Below are 20,369 nucleotides of genomic sequence, written 5' to 3'. Positions count from 1 at the left end.
TGTCATGAGGGAAGTCAGTCCCAGCTGTCAGATCAATGAGGAAGGGATACAGAAGCATTTTTCAAAAATGAAGCATTCCATAGACGAGACCTTTCTTTCCAAAGCGGGAGACACTTGCTGAGCGTCGGTGTTCCTTCGGGCCTGTGCTGTGGCCAGAGGCAACGCTGGTCACTGGTGGCTGTTGCTCATTACACCCGTAACTGGGAAGCGGCTTTGGTTTTGGCTTAGAGAACAGTTCCGCAGTATGTCCAGTCAGGCACCGGAGAGTTGTTGATGTGAGAAGTTTTTCTTTGGAAAGGGAACTGCTTTATCACTTTTTGCCCAAGGTTAAGTCTTGCATTTTAAAGGAAATGCCAGCCCAGCTGTTTTACTGCAGCGCATGGTGGTTGTGGATTAGCGGGCCGTTCTCGGTAGCGCTAATTATTTGAAAAGCAGATCAAGGGACACTGCAAGTACATACAGAAGAAGGAAATTCAGCTGTATAAAGCACTTGTTAGGATAAATCTGTCAAGTGAAGTTCTTTGGCACGGCGGTGATGTGGAAAGCTCGAGTTCTGACCCAAACTGGTAGGAGCAGGCCCCTGGACAGAGCTGCTTGAGGAGACGAGTTCCCCTCCCTGGGGGGGCAGCTCCAGCAGCCTTTCACGGGCCAGCGGGCTCTTCTCCCTGAGAAGCGTGGATGGTGGCTTTTTCCCTCCAGTCCTTCAGCGAGGGCTTTGTCTCTGTGTGCAAGAGCTCTCACAGTAAGAAAGCCCCCAGGAGCCGTATGTTGGTCCATCTGCTCCTTGAGGGGTGTTGCACATGGCCCGGAAAAAGTGAGTGGAGAGCTGCCAGGTGCCAGCCAAGAGCTCACCAGGCCTCTCTGCAGCTTTGACAACCTCCACCTTTGTCTGGCCCGCACGTGGTTACCTGAGCCCCTTCCCGTGCCTGCAGTTCCCTAAGGCAGAAGTGAATCCCAGCATGCAGTGGCAATGATTCTCATCTCTGCTTGCTTCTAGATGAGGCTGGGGGCAGTGGTTATCCAGCTTCTGGGCTGGATGTTGGCTTAGAGCCCTTGGGGCATCCTGGAGGTAAGTTCTCAATGTCTCTTTCCTTGAAAGAGTAAACTCTGACAAGGTGGCAAGAGCTTATTCAGGTGCAATTTCCCTTCAGATCCTCTCGAGGTCGATGGATTCCCGTTTTCTTCATCTGTTGCTGTCGTGCAGTCTAAGAACAGTCCCACAGGTAAGTCAGTGGGAGGAGGGAGCATCTACCTTTTTGTCTTTATTCCGTGTGAAAGGCAAGTTGCTCCTTCTGTGGCCGATGTGCCGAGAGGGAAGGGGTTGGGCTCAGTGATGTGCCCTGGGGCGTTTTCCCTTGCGAAGCTCTTTTTGCTGGGCCCCGGCAGCCTGAGCTGCTCCCGGTGCTGGCTGCCACGCCAGCGGGCTTGTTGGGGCTGACTTCAGAGCTGGTGTGAGCTCCAGGGAGCCCTTTCTCACGGCAGCTCCACGCGTGGTTCGTTCGTCCCAGCGTGGTGCCGCTGTAGGCACGAGGTAACTCTTTGCACCGTGCTCCTTCCCCTCAGGAGCAAGCCCGTCCTTGACTTGCACGCGCTGCCACTCCGCTCCGAGGAAGTACCTTGAGCGGTGTCACGGGAGCTGATCTGTCGTGTGCTTCTTTGCAGCCGTGCCCGTAGGTAAACGTGATGCAGCTTCCCGGGAAGGGAAGGGGTCGAGCAGAGTCTCGCAGCAGCCATGCTGGGTTTCATGCCTTGCAGGCGCTGGCGACCCCCAGAGCTGGCGCAGAGCCTCTGCTGCCAGTTGTGGCTTAAGCCAAGTCCCAAGGGCAGCTGCTGCCCCCCATTGTACCATGATGGCTCAGCGCTGGTTTGTGCAGACGTCAGCAGGCAGATTTTTCTAAACCTGATCGATGTGTTTGAGCACTGTGGCGGCCTGAAGGTGCCATCTCCCCGACGCGGAGCGGCTCCATCTGATCCAACTGTCCCGCTTGCTTCCTCAAGAGACAGACCGAGAGGCTGCGCAGGAGGCAGCATATCCAGAAGGAAGCAGTGGCTCCCTGCCAGCCTATGCAGCACAAGCGGAGGCGATGCGATCTGCCGGCACGCCAGGTAATTGCTGCCCCGCGGTCAGCCAGCGCCGCTTATCGGGATCTCTGTGTGTCAGCAAGGGCACCACAGAGCAGGATCCCTCCCATGAGCTGAGGTCCGGAGCGATGCCCTGACTCCCAGACTGGGCAGGGGCTTAGAGGGAACCTCCCCATCCCCCTGCATCCTCCGTGCCTCAGCCACGTGCAGGCTTTACCTCTCATCTCTGCTTTTTTGGCAGTGATCGCAAAGCCCAGACAAGACCGCCCTAGCAGAGTGTACAAATTTGTTTATACAGACTCAGGTACTGAGCATTCCTGCTGGGGTCCCTAAGTGGGAGACGCCTCCCGAAACCTGGGAGCGGCTGCGGGCGGTGGTCGTGCTGGGGAAAAGGCCGAAGGGGAGAGCAAGGCTCAAGTGTCTCTTGAGAAGGCCTGACTCCATCCCCTCGGCGTGTGGGAGCTGGCCCGGGGGCAGGGAGAGTCAGGGGTGGGTGGCTCTGCCTGCTGCAGGGATGGATTTTGTCCTTGTCCCTCGAAGCAGCGACTGGCCAAGCAGCTGCGCTCACCCCGTGCTCTCCTTCTGGCCACTGGAGTTTTGTTTGGTGGGACAACCTGTCCCAAAGGGCGGGAGGGTGCTGCAAGCTTAGTGGTGGTGCGCCAGATGGACTAACGTCCCGAATTGCTCCTCCAGATGTGGACAGTAAGAGAACTTCGAGCATTTCTCCTCCCCCACGCAGTCAAAGTGGTTTCATGTCTAGAGAGATGGTGAAGCGCTGCAGGATCAGCGCAGCAGTAGTGGCGGTCGCCGTGCCAATTGCACTGCTGCTGTGCTGTGTCCGGATGTGGTGGCAGTGGAGAAAAGAGTGAGTTGATGATTTCCCCCCACCCCACTGCTTCTTGGATGGCTGCTCGTGGCTCATGCTGGGGAAGAGTGTCCCCACGTGCCACCTGCACTCGAGGGCCTCAGCGGCCTCCTCTCTCCACAGGGGGATCTCTGCAGACTCCGCACAGCAGTTGGAAACCAGCAGCTGCCCCTCGCCCCCGCAGAGCTGGACCAGCCGCCCCGGCACCCCTGAGAGCGGGGATGAACGCCAGCAACTGCTGCCACCCTGGTCCCCCCCTCCTTCGTGTCCCCCCAGCACCCCACCGTCCCCACCTCCCTTAAGCCCCGCCAGCCCATTCCTGGGTGCCATGACGCCACACGAGCCATCTGGCACCCCACCGTCCCCACCTCCCTCAAGCCCCCCCAGCCCATTCCTGGGTGCCATGACGCCACACGACTCACCCAGCACCCCACCGTCCCCACCTCCCTCGCACCCCCCCAGCCTGTTCCTGGGTGCCGTGATGCCACACGACTCACCCAGCACCCCACCGTCCCCACCTCCCTCGCACCCCCCCAGCCTGTTCCTGGGTGCCGTGATGCCACACGACTCACCCAGCACCCCACCGTCCCCACCTCCCTTGCACCCCCCCAGCCTGTTCCTGGGTGCCGTGATGCCACACGACTCACCCAGCACCCCACCGTCCCCACCTCCCTCGCACCCCCCCAGCCCATTCCTGGGTGCCGTGATGCCACACGACTCACCCAGCACCCCACCGTCCCCACCTCCCTCGCACCCCCCCAGCCCATTCCTGGGTGCCGTGACGCCACACGAGCCACCCAGCACCCCACCGTCCCCACCTCCCTCGCACCCCCCCAGCCCATTCCTGGGTGCCGTGACGCCACACGAGCCACCCAGCACCCCACCGTCCCCACCTCCCTCGCACCCCCCCAGCCCGTTCCTGGGTGCTGTGATGCCACACGAGCCACCAAGCACCCCACCGTCCCCACCTCCCTCAAGCCCCCCCAGCCAATTACTGGGTGCTGTGACGCCACTTGAGCCACCCAGCACTCCACCGTCCCCACCTCCCTCAAGCGCCACCAGCCCGTTCCTGGGTGCTGTGATGCCACACAAGCCACCCAGCACCCCACCGTCCCCACCTCCCTCAAGCCCCCCCAGCCCGTTCCTGGGTGCCGTGATGCCACACGAGCCACCCAGCACACCACCGTCCCCACCTCCCTCGCACCCCCCCAGCCCGTTCCTGGGTGCCGTGATGCCACACGACTCACCCAGCACCCCACCGTCCCCACCTCCCTCGCACCCCCCCAGCCTGTTTCTGGATGCCGTGATGCCACACGACCCACCCAGCACACCACTGTCCCCACCGCCCCTGTGCCATGCCAGCCGTTACCCATCTGCTACTACCTTCTGCACCCCACCCAGCAGCCCTGAGCCCCAGCCTGAACAGCCCCCCCAACCCCTGAGCCCACTGGTTCAGCCCTCTAGCAATGGCACAAGGTGCCCTCTCAAGGCCAAGTGTCATCTCTACAGACACAGAACCTTCCACCACCAAGTCCGGAGAACACTGTTTTCTCCCCGGCTAAGGAGGGACAGAGTGCTCAGGTACTAACACCAGCAAAACCCCTGAGGCATCGGTGGAGCTCAAGGCCCGGGCGCAGGCGTGGACGCCCACGGTTACGGCAGGCAGGAGCCAGGCATGGGGCTGCTCTGACTGGTGGCGGGGCCCCGGGGGGCTGGCAGAGCATTCCCCTTAGTCCCTCCAGTCATGTAATAAAGTTTTATTTTAAATCTAAGTTTCATTAGTGTCAAAATTTGACCAGTTGCTTGGGTCTGAATAGATTTCATCTTCAGTCAGCAAGCTGTAGCAGTCACAGCAACTACGGCTATTAAACTTCGGCTCAAGGAGAAGTACTGTTTGTGTTCCACGGGTGTAACCTCTCACCTGAAATTAGAAGAAAAGTCTATCAGAAACATCGTCTGCAGGTGTACATTTCTTCCTCTTTGGAATTTAAAAAGAATACAATCTAGGACCACAGCTCTGCAGCCAATACACATAGCCCAGTATGAGGCCCTAACATTTATCATTCTGGTGAAATACCTAATAGAGTGACTCTTTTCAGCTTCCCTAACAGTTACTAGCTCAAAGAAGATCACATGCCGCCAAAAGTAGTCATCTGTGCTGCTTTTGCTAGTCTTAAATTACACACAGGGATTCTTTTCTTATAAACAACACTCATTACGGCCTACACCCTGACATTGAACTGGCGAAGCCGCCTTAGCAAAAGGCTACTTAGAATGGACATATTGTTTCCAGCTCAGCAGCGCATGGGTTTCTCTACCTGCTGCCGATACAACCTTAAAGTCAATTTCGACATTAATGCAGCTCAAGACAAGCTTGAAGTAAAGGCGTCTTAGAATACGAAAATCCAAATACTTGCCAGAGAGATGTGTGACTCTCAGCGCCCTTCTTGGCAAGGTCCTCTTGAGAACAGAGCTGCAGAGGAAAACGGCTTGTCTTCCCAGAGCAGCGGCAAAGACGAAGGCGTTCACGGCCAAACACGACTGCCCTGCAGCTGCCTACCCCAGCCCGAGGCCGAGGCTCCAGCCTGCCCCCAGCTTTCACCACACCACGGGGCTCCCGGGCTCACAACACCAGCACTAACCCCAACTCCTCACAGTGGTATCCCACCATTTCAGCAGCACCCCCTGCACTGGGTGCTTCCCGCACTTCCCGACTCCTACGGACTCTTTCGGTGAGCAAGTTCCCGCCTCCGTCTCCAGCCCCGCCTGGAGCACCAGCACATCCAGCAGCCCGTTAGGGACTCAAGCTGGTTCGTTCCATGGGTTCTTTGTTTGAGCGGCGGGGACTGGAGCAGGGGAAGGGGAGCAGCACGACTGATGCCAACTTCGTTGTCCTTCATATTGCTTCTCCTCGCTTCACTCAACTGCCCCTGCACTGTCACCACGTGCTACTACACGCACGCCTCATCACCTCTTTCCACAAGAGGCTCAGTAAAATCACAGGGTTTCTGACAGGAAAGTTTCAGTGTGATTTAAAATCTTTTCCTCTTCTGTATTCACAGTTTTGGATTGCACTTTGCTCTGTATTAAGAAAGCGCTTAACTTGCTAGAGCCTTGCTCCTAATTTGTGTCCAAGAGCAGTGACAGTAGGAGAATCTCAGTGGGCTCTAGTGCGCTGAAGTAGGCTTTGCGTGCTTTTCTTGAGCTACCTGTCAGCTTCAAAGCTCTAAAATGGTCCTAAACTGCACAGGGGGGAAAAAAAGTCTCAGGAATGTACATGTTCTTGCTCAGTAGCACACAGTGGAACATCATAAGCCCTCTGAAGCTATTCTCCAACCTGTAAAAGAGAACAAGACAGCTCAGGTGACAGGTACGATTTCTATTCGTTACTCTGCTGAAGGAACAAAATGCATATTGGTGGAAATAACAAAAGCCCTGTTTCCTCTCAGGGTGCTCCTACAAGACAAACGCTTTATTCTCCCGGTTGTTTTGTCCACTTTGCAGCACAGAAGAAACCACCTAAAGCTGAAAGTGGGTTTGTGGAAGGAATAGCTCCTCCACAAACTCTGCTTTACGGACACCTACGATACGCAGTGTGGAGATAAATGGATAGCTCTGCCTGAGGTATACAATACTGCAGTGCATCCTTCTGTGAAAGGATCATTTGGCAATTGTAAATTTGTTATCGGAAAACACTATTTTACTCTGGGGCTTAAATCCAGCTTTAGAAATTCAGCGGATAAAATTAACCATAACAAACAAGTCAAAGCTGGAAGTTAGAAACCCGTGTGAAGATTAAGACTAAACAGATTAGAGGGTTTTGGTTTGGTTTTTGTTTTTATGGTGTTTTGGTTTTGCTTTGTTTTTTTTTATTTTGTGCCAAACGACTTCACCTGCACTGAAAACAGGCACTGACCAAGAAAGCAAAAACTCTTTCATTAGAATGTAACGCTTGCCAGCTGAAGTCCAGGCACCTTCTTAAGAGGCCCCTGCTTATGCCCAAGCACTTAAAATTTAATACCTCTCTTTGGACGTGCTAGTCCATTTAGCAGCAATACACTGGAGTAAGTGTAAATCACACCAGAATACTTGTTTGAACTGGCAAATTTTACAAAGAGGAGAAAAGGAGTACGAGCAGGCTCAGCACACAACGCTACACAGGTTTACAGATGGGCGTTAACTCCAAGCACGAGCAGTACCAAAGGCCACGTGCCTAGACAGGGATGTGTGTCCACTACGTGTGTGTGTGTCCCTGGCATTTTTCACACAACACCGTAAGATGAATATGTTATTGGGGACAATCAGTGGTATTAATCTAGTGTCTCAATCGGATATGCCAATATTTTTTACAAAATCTAGATCTCATTTACACAGAATTGCTTTAACACAAAGTGTTCTGGAATCTTACTCTTGTGCCACATTTTCAACCAGCTTTTGATTTTCACTTGTTTTTCTACCCGTGCAGTTACAGCTGGAATATAAATATCCAGAAACCACGGTTTGAAAGGAATTAGAAGTCACTACTGCCCACTCATGCACTGAACGAAGCACATCTCCTCTGGAAAGGTAAAGTATGTGATCGTAATTAATAATTTCTAACATGAACGCACAACCAGAGTAACGCAGATCCTAGCATCCTCCTGTACAACGTTAGGATTAAACCACCTGCGTGTAAGTGGTGCGTGCGCTACAGCACCGTACAACGCTGGCAAAAACCTCAGTGAAAGTAGAGAACACCTTGTAGTAAGGAAAATGACTAGACTAAAATGTTATCGGGTTTTCACAAACCCTTTTGGAATACACATCTGTCAGTGCACTGGCAGACGAAATAGGTGTGTGAGCACACACTTTGCTTTAGCTACAGCTTCAAACGGTACGAAGGCCTCTGCGGCGCACCTCCCAAAGGAAACTGTCGTTTTGGTTCTTTGTTCCCGCCTCAAACAGCAATGGAATCTTACTTAGGAATAGACCAATGTGTATTCATTCACCTGAGTTGTGTCTCTTAGGACATGCTCCTAGTAAGCGGGCTAACGTTTTCTGCACAAAGTTTGCACGTTAACAGAACAGTTACACAAATTCAGCAAATAATGCAGTTAGCGCACAAAAACGTTTTCGAGAATGCTGTGCTACGTTATGAATTGGCAACAGAACTAAACATCTATCGCCCTTTCTACGTCCTGGGAGCCTTTCGCCGTTTTGCAGACAAACTGATGTTTCCCCTACTGACAAGGGAGGAAAACGCAGAAGGCATTTTCAAAAGGAAAGGGACATAAGGATACAGCTTGTTAGTAGTAGTAGAAAAACAAAGTGATTTGAAGTTTTATCTGAGCTTCCTTTTGCCAAGTCTCCTGTCTTAGTATGCAAAAGAACTTCCCGGCATGACCTCTAGGAATGGACGTTGCATTTAAGACCTACGAAGTATCACTTGTTGGGAAGCTCAGTGAAGAAAGTCACCGTCAACAACTTGACATTACAGATATCACCGTACAGCTATTTAGCAAGTCCCTCTTCACGAAGCCAGCTGTGACAGGGCAAAAAAATACTATCAAATGTCTTTGCGCATGTTGACTACGCTGGAGAGGCTGCAGCAACTTTGAACGTGCGCTGTAAATAACGCCTTGGGTAAGTTCAGGCTATTTAACGCCCGAGCGTTGCTGTGAACAGAACACGTCAGATGTGACAACAGGAGCCATGCCAGTAAATAACTGCTCTGGTGAACACCCTGGCAGCTGGGGATGCTGATACCTGCTTGGAGAACCCAGGAAGAGGATGCCCTGTTCCCGAAATATTGTTTAACTAAGTTAAAGAAACAGTATTGCTTTTGAAGGGACAGATTCACTTCCTCCAAATTTCTGTCATGGATTAAATTTGACGCATTTTGATGATTAAGCATCGTCTTGTAGTATTTCCAGGTATGTTGTTAACGGAAGCAATTTTTCCATCCCAGTTAAGACTCGCATTACAGCCAGAAAACTGTCTGCGCAAAGTACTACAATTAGAGAGGAGCATAAACAACACAGAAGAGGCAAATCTATCAATGAGGATTATCATAACCTTGAGTTTCCACGCCTACAAGAAATAAGTCATGAAAACGTAATTTGATTGCGCTGTGCCATAAGCACGTTGCTGCTTACACGGACGGATTCTACACTGCGCTAACAACGATACTGAAACATAACGCAAGTGCTTAGTTTCGATCAGTACAGCGTATACTGACGAGCGTTCAAGTTTAGCTTTGCGCAACCCCACCCCTTACCCTGCTGTGTACCGACAGCATGCTTTAGCTGCCAAAGGAGGGACGTTTCATGAGGTATTTTCTTCAACCACCGCCTCCTCGTTCCCGAGCTTCACTCTTCCTACGCCGTACCGAGTTCTGCCGGCCCATCCCGTCTCTAACGCCCTCCGGAGCCACCTCCCGCAGCCGCCTGCAGTCCTGCCCGCCGCCTCTGCCAGCCCACCCCGCCCACAAGTTCCTTCGGCCACCGCTCCCCGCCGCAGGTCAGTGCTCCTCGGTGCCCCGCCCGGCAGCGACACCCGCGCTCCCGCCTCTCGCCGGGACAGAGGGCCGTAGACAACACCTCCGCCTGCGGCCCGGGCCGCTCCCCCCGCCGGGGCCAGCCCCCACCCCGCGGGGCGGCGGTGATGCCGAGCGGAGGGGCCGGGCCAAGGCCCCCGCGCCCGCCCGCAACAGGGAGAGGAGACGAGACGCGACGGGCCCGTCCGCCCCACCCACCGCCCCGCCCCGGCCCCTGGCGCCCAAGCCGCACCAGCCGTTTCCCGCAGGCTACCCGCAGCTCGCCGCCCGCCGCGCAGGAGATGGCAGCAGCCCCGGGAACCCGGCCCGCTGCCGCCGCCCCGTTACCTGCCGCAGGGCGACCCGGAGCCCGCCGATACCCTGATGGAGTCGCGGCCACTCCTGCCGCCGTTCGCCGCGCGGCGCGACGCTACTCAACGCCAAGGCCCGCCCACTGGAGCCGTCGGGCGGAGGGGCCGCCCGTCTGTCATCCACCGCCTCTCACGCCCATTGGGTTTGGGGCCGCTCGGCACCGCCTCCTCGTGGGACTCTCTCTTCTCATTGGATAGCGGGAAAATAGTCTCCGCCCCCCTCCGCCATTTATTTCAAGGCGCCTGAGGGCGCAGCCCTGAAATGGTGTCGCCGGCGGTCGAGGAGCCGCAACCGCTCTCGGCGGAGCCGAGCGGGGACGGGTCTACAGCGCTCTAGCTTCCCGCCTCGGGGGCGCCTCTTCGTGCTGGTGCTGCCCGGAGGCCCGCGGCCTGGCCTCTCCTTCTCAGGAAGGCCCGGCCCGGCCCGGCCCGGCCCGCGTGACCTTTGTGAGGGGTGCGCTCGACCCCTTAACCAAACTAGCGGTGGTTTGGTACGGGCTCCAGAGGAGGTCAAGGCCTGAGCCGTAGCCGCGCCAAGAACTTCTCTAGCAAACCCCCAAAGGCGCAGAGACACCCAGTGAGCTTCAGTGCACGTGAGCTTAGAGCAGGGACCATGCGATGAACACATGAATAGCAGGTGTTTTTTGCAAGAGCCATTTCTCAAGGAACAAAGCAAGTTGTGAGTACAAGGAGTCTCTTGCCTACCTTTCCCGTTGTATGTGATTTGACTGTGAGCCAACCTCTTCCACCCATAAATATGACAGCCCAAGGGAGCTGCCTTTGAGCTCTCCCTGCCACGCAGCGTGGCTGTGTGGTGGTGATCTCCCCTTGAGCTGGGACAGCTCTCAAGGTTCCTCCTCGAGGCAGAGAGACCCTTTACCAACGATGCATCGCTGGATGAGCCCAATTTGAGTTCTCCCTGAAGTGCAACTGGACTGCACACCAGGTGGCTCCCCTTGCACAGGGATGCCTCTCAAGGTTTGGAGATCCAGTACCTGAGACTAAGAGATCCCATCCTTACCCAAGGCAGAGAGACCCCTTATTCCTGTAGTCTTTGTCTCTCTTCCAGTTCCTCATCTTTCCTAGCAAGAAGATGTGGGGCCTTCCTATCCCCTGTTGTTCTAAATATGCTTCATTTTCTTGCAGGCATGGATGTTCATTGGCATTAAAGCTGTTGAAATCTCCTAAGTTTGTCAGGATTTTTATTTTCTGGAGGTTGAAACGTGGTTATTATTTATTCTTCCTAGAAGGGGAGCTCAGTTAGGGATCCTCATGCAGGAGGATTCATGGGCACAGCATTTGCGCTACAGCTGGCAGCTGTAGAATCCATATTTACAACAAAGCACTGGATATTTTTTTTAGGTGAATGAGGGCTAGGATTATGCTTTTTCTGAGGTTTACTTTGCATACATTTTGATTTTTAGATAATGGTTGTGGTCGATACGAATACAGATGAATGAAAATGCTAGACAGTGGTAAATGAAAGCTTACTTCATCTTTTCCTCTCTACTTGTCCCTCACTTTGGCATCTAAGCTGGACTTTCCCCACGACTGGGCTTTATCTCTAAAAACGCAGTTTGCAGAGGACTGACTGGAATCTGGCCCTTCTGGGTGGCTTAAACACTGGAATTGTGTGTGCTTCGTGGGCTGCTTGTGTCGGAGCATGTTCAGTCGTGCAGCGGCATTCAACACCATGCGGTGATGCTAGTGGTATTACTAACCTGCAGAAATAATCAAGATTTTAATGTCTGATTCATACTACAGTAATTAATGTGAAATCAAGTGAACTGCAGAAATTAAAACCTAAGTAGAATTCCAGACTGAAATTATGCTCACAGCTGTAGGAATATGAACAACCTAAATGTAGTACAGAAGTTAAAATTTTTAGGCTATTTTCCACAATGTGAATGTATTTGTGATCTCAGCCAGAACATTAAAAGGGAGAAAAGTTCTGTGAATAAAGCTTCCTACAGGCCTAAAACTTAAATGCTTTATTGTGGCCCTTCACAGCATGACAAGTGAAAACTATTTTAATTGTAGATTTTCAAGCTAAATGCACATCAAAGAGTGGTAGGTAGACTTAGAAGTTATCCATATTGGCACTTTTCACAGAGCAAAGGGTGAGGAGGAGACTGAATTTATTGTGAAAATCCTGTAAGAGAAAACCTACATGTCAGGCAAGAGGTACGAGTACCCTTTAAAATGAAGGGACTGGTGTGTTTATGCAGGCATGAGAAATTAAATCAGCAGTGGGGCAATGAGTTAAGGCTTGTAGGTACTCCAGGTGTTCTGCATCTTGACACTGATTTGTTTTTTTAAAAGCAAATTCAGAATTCTCAGATGTCAGATTCAACTTCTGAGTTCAGGCAGTTTTTTTTCTTCTGTCAAAGCTGATGAGACTTGTGGGTTTTCTGGTCTGCTCTGAAGATGCTGGTTAGCCTGCTGCTTTGATGTCGATGGGAGGGCTTCATTGGTAGTCGGTCCACATTGGTAGTCCTTGATCCACAGATTGAGAGCCTCCTGTTTCTATAAATACTTTATTTATAAATTCTATAAATTAATAAATGCTTGCTGGCCAGGTGCTGGTGTGGCAGCCATTTGTATGCCACAGAAAGGCTCCGTGTAGCTTGGCATTCAGGGGTGTTAACAGAGCATGCTCTGATATTCTGCCATTCAGAGAGGGACCTGGGGGTGTTGATTGACAGCCGGCTGAACATGAGCCAGCAGTGTGCCCTGCACTGGCCAAGAAGGCCAGTGGTATCCTGGCTTGCATCAGAAATAGCGCGGCCAGTAGGGACAGGGAAGGGATCTTACCCCTGTACTCGGCACTGGTGAGGCCGCACCTCGATTACTGGGTTCAGTTTCGGGCCCCTCACTACAAAAAGGACATTGAATGACTCGAGCGTGTCCAGAGAAGGGCAACGAAGCTGGTGCAGGGTCTGGAGCACAGGTCTTATGAGGAGCGGCTGAGGGAACTGGGGGTGTTTAGTCTGGAGAAGAGGAGGCTGAGGGGAGACCTCATCGCCCTCTACAACTACCTGAAAGGAGGTTGCAGAGAGCTGGGGATGAGTCTCTTTAACAAAGTGACAAGAGGGAATGGCCTCAAGTTGCACCAGGGAAGGTTTAGACTAGATATTAGGAAGCATTTCTTTACAGAACGGGTTGTTGGGCGTTGGAATGGGCTTCCCAGGTTGGTGGTGGAGTCCCCATCCCTGGAGGTGTTTAAGAGTAGGGTCGACATAGCGCTGAGGGATATGGTGTAGTTGGGAACTGTCAATGTTAGGTTAATGGTTGGACTGGATGATCCTCAAGGTCTTTTCCAACCTAGATGATTCTGTGATTCACAACAGATCCTAGGTAAGCGACTGATGGCATGCTGAATTAATACTAATGAAATCCATGTAGCTAATTCCATTAGACATAAACCATCGTCCAAGTCTGAGACTTAAGATCGGACTTAGCCACCCCTGAGCTCCCTCAGGAGTTTGGAAAGCAAAGGGGCCCATGCTGAACCTCCTGACTCAACGGGAGAGTCTCCCTTACCCTTTTGCATCTCCAGTCTCTCTGTAATTCATGCTAGCTCGATTCTTAACTCGAGTTGCCTTTGCGTGTTTCTTCCATGTAGTAGGTAATAGAGTGAACCTTGCCATTGAACTTTGTTAGGGCGCATTTTTACAACCTCATACTAAAATCACTGTGATCATTTGCGACAGCCTTGTGTTGCCAGGCCGGCGTGTGTGTCCGCCAGCCTGTGGTCACTCAGGTGTTGGTTTGCAGTCTCGGTGCCAGCAGTGGCTCCGGTTTCCAGGACGGCCACTAGCCCTGGTTCTCATCAGCACCATTACCGGGCTTAGGGGCTTTGGATGCCCTTTGGCCCATTGCCATTGCCCTTCTGGCCACTTCCATGTTGTTTCTCATCAGCTGCTTAGACTGGAAATTTCTCAAAAGAGTTGAGACGAGCGCTAATGCATGCATCTGTCCAAACAGCGGCCATCCAGACTATTGCGTGGTGCCAAGTAGTGCGACACTGGGTAGATGACAGACACCCACTGCAGCCAGAACGGGTTAACCAGAACGGTCAACTGCAGTGTCCTTAGCAAGCTCTCCTGAGGGGGTGCAGAGTAACAGTTCCAGGTTGTCCTGGTTTAGCTAGGATAGGGTTAAGTTTCCCCAGCAGTGGAGAGGAAGCTCTAGCCGGGTTATTCATTACCATGCTGACGTCACCTCCTGGCGCCCAAGCGCGGGAGCACGGGAGAATCGGTGAACGCGTGTTTCATGTGATCGGTCTCCACACTGTTGTATCGGTATATGTATTCTTGCTCTGTTCATTGTTATTACTGATATTGTCATTGTTTGTTGTGTTGCTGTTGCACTGTTGTATTAAACCTCTCCTTATCTCAGCCCCGGGGCTTTGTATTTCACTCCCTTTCTGGGGGAGGGGCAGCGGCCGCGTGGTCTCAGACCCCGGCAGGGACTAAACCACCACACAGGTAAATACACTCTACGTACATGCAGTTTCTGTCCAGAGCTCTTGTTGGCCTCTCAGCATCACAAGAGTGGCTTTTCTCCTTGGCACTGGCAGCTTTTCTTTTCATCGTATTTTTGTAGTCTGTTTAAGTAGATGGTGGACTGGAGTTTTCATTGCTTCGCTGATAGCATTCTCTGAGAGACGATAATCGTGTTTAACTGGGGAGCAAACACTGAAGCACTTTCTCTTCCTTCATCCTTCCCTGCAATCCCAACGAGCTCTTGAAGGAACGAGCTTGCACCCTTCCTTGCTGAGAAGAAGAGCCGCCTCTTCTGCCAGCCACCCTTGGAAGTGATTCCTGTTGTCAGGTTGCTGGCCCTTGCAGTCAGGCGAGAGAAACCTCTAGCTCGCCGTTGACGTTCTGTTGTGAATTGTGTATTTTTGGTAAAGTTTGTATTTTCTCTCTGCCTCTGCGTTTGGGTTTTATCCTGTTCTACTTCAGAAGCAATCTGACTTGGAAGGTGGTATGGCAGTGTAGTGTTGTTACTGATCACAATCCCTTTTCTGGTGATATTCATGACTGATTTTTTCAATGTTTTGTGGCTGCACATGGGCTATGTAAGGCACATCAAAGTCTGTCAGAGGAGGAGAGATGGTCCTCCAGCTTGTCAGTCTGCCTGCAATATCGGAGTCCTCAGGAGCTCAGGGAGGGAAATGCTGTGCTTAAAGACAAACTTCAAACACAGATCTGTGTTCTGTGTCTCAGAATTTCCACAACATCACTGGCATAGAGATGCCTTAAAAATGTGTGAATGCACCGAGTAGCCTTGTCGGTCTTTCTTTGTAAGTAAGCTTTTCTGTCTTTTTCTTCTGAGAAATTTTAGGAAGAATGAAACTTCTGCTTGTCCTTAACAATTCCATGAAAGTTTAGAGAGTTTGAATGAGGAAGTTCTTAGGTGTGTGGTGTCCTGTCTTACTTCCCAAATGATGGCTTCTATCAGAAATGCGAGAAGGGAACGTGGAGCTTTGTTTTCAGTGATGAGAGCGATGGACGGATTAAACAGTGCCCCGACACCTGTCTGGATAAGGCAGATGCTTTGCACGTTGAGCAAACTAAATCGTGATGCCTCAATGGCTAAAAGGTGAACCCCAATGCCGTTTTCGTCCCTGTGCAGGTAGAACTTTGTCAGGTAAATTTGGCCAGCTGCTAAATTAGTTTTTAATCTTTCCTGTCAGGAGTACTTTGAGTCTTTTTCTCATGAGTAGAGAAGCTCCAGCCCCTGTTAGGGTGAGCAACTTTTGTCAGGTGTCTGCTGGGTACGTCCGAGCAGCACTTTGGCAGCCCCTGCGCTCCCACCGTGGGTCACAAGATGGGGTATGAATACCCAGAGCTGCTGCCTTACCACTGGAGTTTGCTTTGGCACTGTCATAATTCTTGCTAGCAGACATGCAGCATTCTCGAGAAGTAGTAAATAGTTATGAAATGTTCTTTTTCGGAGTCCTATGCAGAAGGGTTGTGAGAGGTGTGTGTAAATTCAAGTACCCGTTTCTAGTCAGGTACAGGTGGCGCTGCCTGTGGTGAGGGTTGCTGGAGGGTGGGATTTGCCGGAGGAGCAGGGTGCTGTCATGAGGGAAGTCAGTCCCAGCTGTCAGATCAACGAGGAAGGGATACAGAAGCATTTTTCAAAAATGAAGCATTCCATAGACGAGACCTTTCTTTCCAAAGCGGGAGACACTTGCTGAGCGTCGGTGTTCCTTCGGGCCTGTGCTGTGGCCAGAGGCAACGCTGGTCACTGGTGGCTGTTGCTCATTACACCCGTAACTGGGAAGCGGCTTTGGTTTTGGCTTAGAGAACAGTTCCGCAGTATGTCCAGTCAGGCACCGGAGAGTTGTTGATGTGAGAAGTTTTTCTTTGGAAAGGGAACTGCTTTATCACTTTTTGCCCAAGGTTAAGTCTTGCATTTTAAAGGAAATGCCAGCCCAGCTGTTTTACTGCAGCGCATGGTGGTTGTGGATTAGCGGGCCGTTCTCGGTAGCACTAATTATTTGAAAAGCAGATCAAGGGACACTGCAAGTACATACAGAAGAAGGAAATTCAGCTGTATAAAGCACTTGTTAGGATAAATCTGTCAAGTGAAGTTCTTTGGCACGGCGGTGATGTGGAAAGCTCGAGTTCTGACCCAAACTGGTAGGAGCAGGCCCCTGGACAGAGCTGCTTGAGGAGACGAGTTCCCCTCCCTGGGGGGGCAGCTCCAGCAGCTCTCCTCGAGCACCCTGAGAGCCATCCCCACGCAGCCTCGGCCCGGCCGTGAGGTCACAATGGGGCCGTGACACCATCAGGGATTGTGAGGTCACATATCCCCGCGGTGACACGCTGGTTGTACTGACCGCTCAGCACTCAGACCCCAGCCCCCGTGGCAACAGCAGTAGCAGCAGCAGCAGGGAGCCATGGCCCTCACCCGCCACCTCCTCCTCATCCTCCTCCTCCTGGTGGCCCTGCACGCCAAGGTGTGCCGGGCTGCTCCGTGGCGAGTGCGGGGAGCAGGTAAGCGAGTGGCTGCTGGTGCAGCCTTTCACGGGCCAGTGGGCTCTTCTCCCTGAGAAGCGTGGATGGTGGCTTTTTCCCTCCAGTCCTTCAGCGAGGGCTTTGTCTCTGTGTGCAAGAGCTCTCACAGTAAGAAAGCCCCCAGGAGCCGTATGTTGGTCCATCTGCTCCTTGAGGGGTGTTGCACATGGCCCGGAAAAAGTGAGTGGAGAGCTGCCAGGTGCCAGCCAAGAGCTCACCAGGCCTCTCTGCAGCTTTGACAACCTCCACCTTTGTCTGGCCCGCACGTGGTTACCTGAGCCCCTTCCCGTGCCTGCAGTTCCCTAAGGCAGAAGTGAATCCCAGCATGCAGTGGCAATGATTCTCATCTCTGCTTGCTTCTAGATGAGGCTGGGGGCAGTGGTTATCCAGCTTCTGGGCTGGATGTTGGTTTAGAGCCCTTGGGGCATCCTGGAGGTAAGTTCTCAATGTCTCTTTCCTTGAAAGAGTAAACTCTGACAAGGTGGCAAGAGCTTATTCAGGTGCAATTTCCCTTCAGATCCTCTCGAGGTCGATGGATTCCCGTTTTCTTCATCTGTTGCTGTCGTGCAGTCTGAGAACAGTCCCACAGGTAAGTCAGTGGGAGGAGGGAGCATCTACCTTTTTGTCTTTATTCCGTGTGAAAGGCAAGTTGCTCCTTCTGTGGCCGATGTGCCGAGAGGGAAGGGGTTGGGCTCAGTGATGTGCCCTGGGGCGCTTTCCCTTGCGAAGCTCTTTTTGCTGGGCCCCGGCAGCCTGAGCTGCTCCCGGTGCTGGCTGCCACGCCAGCGGGCTTGTTGGGGCTGACTTCAGAGCTGGTGTGAGCTCCAGGGAGCCCTTTCTCACGGCAGCTCCACGCGTGGTTCGTTCGTCCCAGCGTGGTGCCGCTGTAGGCACGAGGTAACTCTTTGCACCGTGCTCCTTCCCCTCAGGAGCAAGCCCGTCCTTGACTTGCACGCGCTGCCACTCCGCTCCGAGGAAGTACCTTGAGCGGTGTCACGGGAGCTGATCTGTCGTGTGCTTCTTTGCAGCCGTGCCCGTAGGTAAACGTGATGCAGCTTCCCGGGAAGGGAAGGGGTCGAGCAGAGTCTCGCAGCAGCGATGCTGGGTTTCATGCCTTGCAGGCGCTGGCGACCCCCAGAGCCGGCGCAGAGCCTCTGCTGCCAGTTGTGGCTTAAGCCAAGTCCCAAGGGCAGCTGCTGCCCCCCATTGTACCATGATGGCTCAGCGCTGGTTTGTGCAGACGTCAGCAGGCAGATTTTTCTAAACCTGATCGATGTGTTTGAGCACTGTGGCGGCCTGAAGGTGCCATCTCCCCGACGCGGAGCGGCTCCATCTGATCCAACTGTCCCGCTTGCTTCCTCAAGAGACAGACCGAGAGGCTGCGCAGGAGGCAGCATATCCAGAAGGAAGCAGTGGCTCCCTGCCAGCCTATGCAGCACAAGCGGAGGCGATGCGATCTGCCGGCACGCCAGGTAATTGCTGCCCCGCGGTCAGCCAGCGCCGCTTATCGGGATCTCTGTGTGTCAGCAAGGGCACCACAGAGCAGGATCCCTCCCATGAGCTGAGGTCCGGAGCGATGCCCTGACTCCCAGACTGGGCAGGGGCTTAGAGGGAACCTCCCCATCCCCCTGCATCCTCCGTGCCTCAGCCACGTGCAGGCTTTACCTCTCATCTCTGCTTTTTTGGCAGTGATCGCAAAGCCCAGACAAGACCGCCCTAGCAGAGTGTACAGATTTGTTTATACAGACTCAGGTACTGAGCATTCCTGCTGGGGTCCCTAAGTGGGAGACGCCTCCCGAAACCTGGGAGCAGCTGCGGGCGGTGGTCGTGCTGGGGAAAAGGCCGAAGGGGAGAGCAAGGCTCAAGTGTCTCTTGAGAAGGCCTGACTCCGTCCCCTCGGCGTGTGGGAGCTGGCCCGGGGGCAGGGAGAGTCAGGGGTGGGTGGCTCTGCCTGCTGCAGGGATGGATTTTGTCCTTGTCCCTCGAAGCAGCGACTGGCCAAGCAGCTGCGCTCACCCCGTGCTCTCCTTCTGGCCGCTGGAATTTTGTTTGGTGGGACAACCTGTCCCAAAGGGCGGGAGGGTGCTGCAAGCTTAGTGGTGGTGCGCTGGATGGACTAACGTCCTGGAATTGCTCCTCCAGATGTGGACAGTGAGAGAACTCTGAACATTTCTCCTCCCCCACGCAGTCAAAGCGTTTTCATGTCTAGAGAGATGGTGAAGCGCTGCATGATTGGTGCAGCAGTAGTGGCGGTCGCCGTGCCAATTGCACTGCTGCTGTGCTGTGTCTGGATGCGGTGGCGGCGGAGAAAAGAGTGAGTTGATGATTTCCCCCCACCCCACTGCTTCTTGGATGGCTGCTCGTGGGTCACGCTGGGGAAGAGAGTCCCCCCACGTGTCACCTGCACTCGAGGGCCTCAGCGGCCTCCTCTCTCCACAGGGGGATCTCTGCAGACTCCGCACAGCAGCTGGAAACGGGCAGCTGCCCCTCGCCCCCGCAGAGCCGGACCAGCCGCCCTGGCACCGCTGAGAGCGGGGACGAATGCCAGCAACTGCTGCCACCCTGGTCCCCTCCTCTTTCGTATCCCCTCAACGGCCCACCATCCCCACCTCCATCGCGCCCCCCCAGCCCATTCCTGCCTGCCTTCGTGCCAAAAGACCCACCCAGCACACCACGGCCCCTGTGCCCCGCCAGCCCTTACCCAGCTGCTGCTACATTCTACATCTCACCCAGCAGCTCGGAGCCCCAGCCCGAACAGCCCCCCCAACCCCTGAGCCCACTGGTTCAGCCCTCTAGCAAGGGCACAAGGCGCCCTCTCAAGGCCAAGTACAGACACAAAACTTTCCACCACCAAGGCCGGAGAACACTGTTTCCTCCCCGGCTAAGGAGGGACAGAGTGCTCAGGTACTAACACCAGCAAAACCCCTGAGGCATCGGTGGAGCTCAAGGCCCGGGCGCAGGCGTGGACGCCCACGGTTACGGCAGGCAGGAGCCAGGCATGGGGCTGCTCTGACTGGTGGCGGGGCCCCGGGGGGCTGGCAGAGCATTCCCCTTAGTCCCTCCAGTCATGTAATAAAGTTTTATTTTAAATCTAAGTTTCATTAGTGTCAAAATTTGACCAGTTGCTTGGGTCTGAATAGATTTCATCTTCAGACAGTCAGCAAGCTGTAGCAGTCACAGCAACTACGGCTATTAAACTTCGGCTCAAGGAGAAGTACTGTTTGTGTTCCACGGGTGTAACCTCTCACCTGAAATTAGAAGAAAAGTCTATCAGAAACATCGTCTGCAGGTGTACATTTCTTCCTCTTTGGAATTTAAAAAGAATACAATCTAGGACCACAGCTCTGCAGCCAATACACATAGCCCAGTATGAGGCCCTAACATTTATCATTCTGGTGAAATACCTAATAGAGTGACTCTTTTCAGCTTCCCTAACAGTTACTAGCTCAAAGAAGATCACATGCCGCCAAAAGTAGTCATCTGTGCTGCTTTTGCTAGTCTTA

At 53.3% G+C, this 20,369-nt stretch overlaps 2 protein-coding genes and 1 long non-coding RNA gene across 5 annotated transcripts in view; 1 reads left to right on the top strand and 2 right to left on the bottom strand.

The window, feature by feature from the left end:
• Window positions 1-648: 648 nt before the first annotated feature.
• Window positions 649-19,962, top strand: LOC141947799 (uncharacterized). Of its 2 annotated transcripts, none has more exons than XM_074879333.1 (7): window positions 649-2,106; window positions 17,230-17,301; window positions 17,384-17,455; window positions 18,231-18,338; window positions 18,556-18,618; window positions 19,009-19,180; window positions 19,306-19,962. In XM_074879333.1, the coding sequence occupies exons 1-7, from the start codon at window positions 2,085-2,087 to the stop codon at window positions 19,775-19,777; spliced, it is 981 nt and encodes a 326-aa protein (XP_074735434.1). In that variant the 5' UTR covers window positions 649-2,084; the 3' UTR covers window positions 19,778-19,962. The 2 variants fall into 2 exon arrangements, with proteins under 2 accessions (XP_074735434.1, XP_074735433.1); XM_074879332.1 differs by lacking the exon at window positions 649-2,106 and adding an exon at window positions 16,708-16,845.
• Window positions 4,690-10,282, bottom strand: LOC141947800 (uncharacterized). Of its 2 annotated transcripts, XR_012630266.1 has the most exons (3): window positions 9,810-10,282; window positions 5,365-6,284; window positions 4,690-4,868 (listed from the first exon to the last, which is right to left on the bottom strand). It is a non-coding gene; the product is annotated as an uncharacterized LOC141947800 (long non-coding RNA). The 2 variants fall into 2 exon arrangements; XR_012630265.1 differs by lacking the exon at window positions 9,810-10,282 and having other exon boundaries at window positions 5,365-9,794.
• The window catches only part of IL17RD (interleukin 17 receptor D), a 28,353-nt gene continuing 27,915 nt past the window's right edge, over window positions 19,932-20,369 (bottom strand). The window contains exon 14 of the mRNA XM_074879331.1: window positions 19,932-20,114. The gene's annotated coding sequence lies outside the window, so the exon portion shown is untranslated. The remainder of the gene's footprint in view (window positions 20,115-20,369) is intronic.

This window comes from Strix uralensis, chromosome 10 (assembly GCF_047716275.1).
Source record: "Strix uralensis isolate ZFMK-TIS-50842 chromosome 10, bStrUra1, whole genome shotgun sequence".
Taxonomy (NCBI): domain Eukaryota; kingdom Metazoa; phylum Chordata; class Aves; order Strigiformes; family Strigidae; genus Strix; species Strix uralensis.
This window is presented reverse-complemented; position numbering and strand designations above follow the sequence as displayed.

What these genes read in the sequence shown, in the direction of transcription:
- LOC141947799 (XM_074879332.1), top strand. Translation starts at nt 16,749, where the DNA reads ATGGCCCTCACCCGCCACCTCCTCCTCATCCTCCTCCTCCTGGTGGCC. An exon ending in GCCCTTGGGGCATCCTGGAG is followed by an intron (nt 17,302 to 17,383) that starts GTAAGTTCTCAA and finishes ATTTCCCTTCAG; the next exon opens with ATCCTCTCGAGGTCGATGGA. An exon ending in GTCTGAGAACAGTCCCACAG is followed by an intron (nt 17,456 to 18,230) that starts GTAAGTCAGTGG and finishes TGCTTCCTCAAG; the next exon opens with AGACAGACCGAGAGGCTGCG.